This window comes from Propithecus coquereli, unplaced genomic scaffold (genome assembly GCF_000956105.1).
Source record: "Propithecus coquereli isolate 6110/MARCELLA unplaced genomic scaffold, Pcoq_1.0 Scaffold65, whole genome shotgun sequence".
NCBI lineage: Eukaryota > Metazoa > Chordata > Mammalia > Primates > Indriidae > Propithecus > Propithecus coquereli.
Genome location: NW_012152507.1, coordinates 4,986,658 through 4,989,074, shown reverse-complemented (window position 1 = coordinate 4,989,074; position 2,417 = coordinate 4,986,658). Strand labels below are relative to the sequence as shown.

The window sequence follows — 2,417 nt, the reverse complement described above, 5'->3', positions numbered from 1 at the left end:
AATATCATAGAACTTGAATTGAGTGAACCTTTTTTTAAAAAATACATTTCCAAAAGTATGCTTTCGATATAGCAATTATTACACATCATATAGCATGTAGTTTTTAATTAAATATAAAAACAGACTACATAAAACAGAAATCCAATCTGATTTGCTTGAAAATAGATTGCTATTTCACTCTACAGGAATGGTTTATTTAAAAACAGTAAATGGAAAAGAAATGCATTTTCTTGTGTTGTTCTAAGCCTCAGGGGCTAAATGTAATGAATATTTTAAGAGATTATTTTAATTAAATTCCTGCACATCTAAACAGAGTAATATTTTATTATCACATACATAACCATGTAACTGAGATATTCATTAAAGTTAACACTTTCTGGACCAAGAATTCATGGTATGATTTACTGACCTTGTGCAAAAAGGCACAAATTAGGAAGAAAAATGAAGGGGGACAGACTTTGATTAATATAGGTAATGCTATACCATATTTATAATAGCCTTTTCCCTATTCTGGTTTATAAATGCAGCCACAGAGAAAGGTGCCCTGCTGAGGCTGAAATGAGGCTGAAATCAGAGCACATGCCACTAGAGTGTGGGGAAACTGATCACACTGTCAGCAATTCATTTCAAAATGATGTATTTAGTGCTCATTTCACCTTCCAAGAAAAGGAAAAGGAGTTCCTTAGACTAGAAGGTGATATTGTTATTTTCAAGGACATACCTAAGTTAAAGATTGCAGAAAGGGGAGTGTGAGATGGAGGGAGAATTAGGAGGAAGGAGAGGAAAAAAAGGCAGAGCAAACAAGGAGAGCTTTATGCAGAAATTCAGTGCTACCACGCTGTTTGATAATTGCTAACATATGTGGCTTCTCTGTTTCATTGTAGTCGTCCTCGTGAGTTCTGGCGCCTTGACTACTGGGAAGATGACTTGCGGCGCCGGCGACGATTTGTGCGTAACCCTCTAGGATCGACACATCCTGAAGCGACACTAAAAACAGCCGTGGAACATGGTCAGTGTATAAACCACTCCTTGCCAATAGCAGCAGGTACAGTACTTGGTAATGAAGAGCATAACTTCATTATTACAAGGCACTGTAAAATGGTCCAACACCACATTTCACAGTTATTCACCCCAGAAAGAGAAGTTAAATTTTTTATAGTAAGTAGAAGGTCTTATTAAATTATGGTGTCAAGTATATTTATTTATTATGTTACACATGCAAAACTTACTTTAACATAGACCCTTTGTTTCAAAATACAAGGATTAAATATTTCTCATTTTAAATGACACATTCTGCTTTGAGTAAATTAATCCAGGAAGCCTGCCTTAAATCCATGAATATCAGAAAGACAGCATTTACAAACCAAATAGGTTTCTAGGTTCTGTTGTGTGTACATGGTTTTCCCCCAACCATGGTATTTTAGCATGAGATTATGAAGTGAGAAATATGGTAATAAATGTCCAAGTGCCTAGATACTTTCTAAGCCTTGCTTTGTAGATGGTTGTGATAGATGGCTCATGGAAGAAGAATAGACATTATTTTCATATGTTCCTCTTCTGCATCATCTTGTTATCAGAGCTTAAAAAACATTTTTCCTTTTTTATTATAATGTATATGACTACGATTCAGTTTAGTTAGAAATCTGGTAAGTAAATTGGAAAAACTGAAAAGGTCCTTTGGATTTGATAGTATACTTTCTTTGATCATAGAGTTTCACTTATAACTTTATGATTTTTTAAAGCCAGTTAAGATATATTGATTAAGGGGGAAATGCCTCTCCCCACATTAAAATTATTTTAATTTTATAAAATATAGATTGGTCTTTAATAAGGTGAGAAATAGTTTTAATTTCCATTTTTCAGGGTATTATTTTAACATGCAGCAGCTTATAGTTAAATGGGAATATGTAGTATACAAAATAAGTGTTAAACTATGTTCAATAAGGATATTAAGAATTTAGATAGAAAATCTGTAATCTTAGGTTTGGCCTCAGTAAGACAGCTTAACCTCTTGCACTCAGCCTTAAAGAGCCATTTCTGGAAGAAAATGTCCACAATATGTCATCAGGTATAACACCAAATGTGACATCAGTCCTTTAAAATAAATGATCATACAGAGAATAGTCAATAACAAAGTGATCTAAAAGCAATAATAGTCTCAGGGTCTTACATCTTCAGCTACAAGAGGTGGAGAAAGAGAAATAAGATGTAGAATTAATTAGGCCACTTTTGCTTTTAGGGTGCATATACTTTTTATGTGGTGATAAAGATTTCTGAGTTATATATTTTTTTTCGTTTTCTTTCCTTTTTTTTTTTTGGTTTGGTTTTTGTTAATGATGCTTACATTGAGAAAATTAGTGTTTTTATACAATTTTCCGCTTAAACAGCTATTACCATTTGCACTTAAAGTCTGAAAT

The 2,417-nt window shown here is 33.2% G+C and overlaps 1 protein-coding gene across 1 annotated transcript in view; it reads left to right on the top strand.

Moving 5' to 3' along the window:
• Window positions 1-2,417, top strand: part of LOC105822942 (lipopolysaccharide-responsive and beige-like anchor protein) — a 587,311-nt gene that overhangs the window by 253,207 nt on the left and 331,687 nt on the right. Inside the window, exon 13 of the mRNA XM_012660015.1 lies at window positions 885-1,009. Within this exon, the coding sequence (XP_012515469.1) occupies window positions 885-1,009 (125 nt within the window). The remainder of the gene's footprint in view (window positions 1-884; window positions 1,010-2,417) is intronic.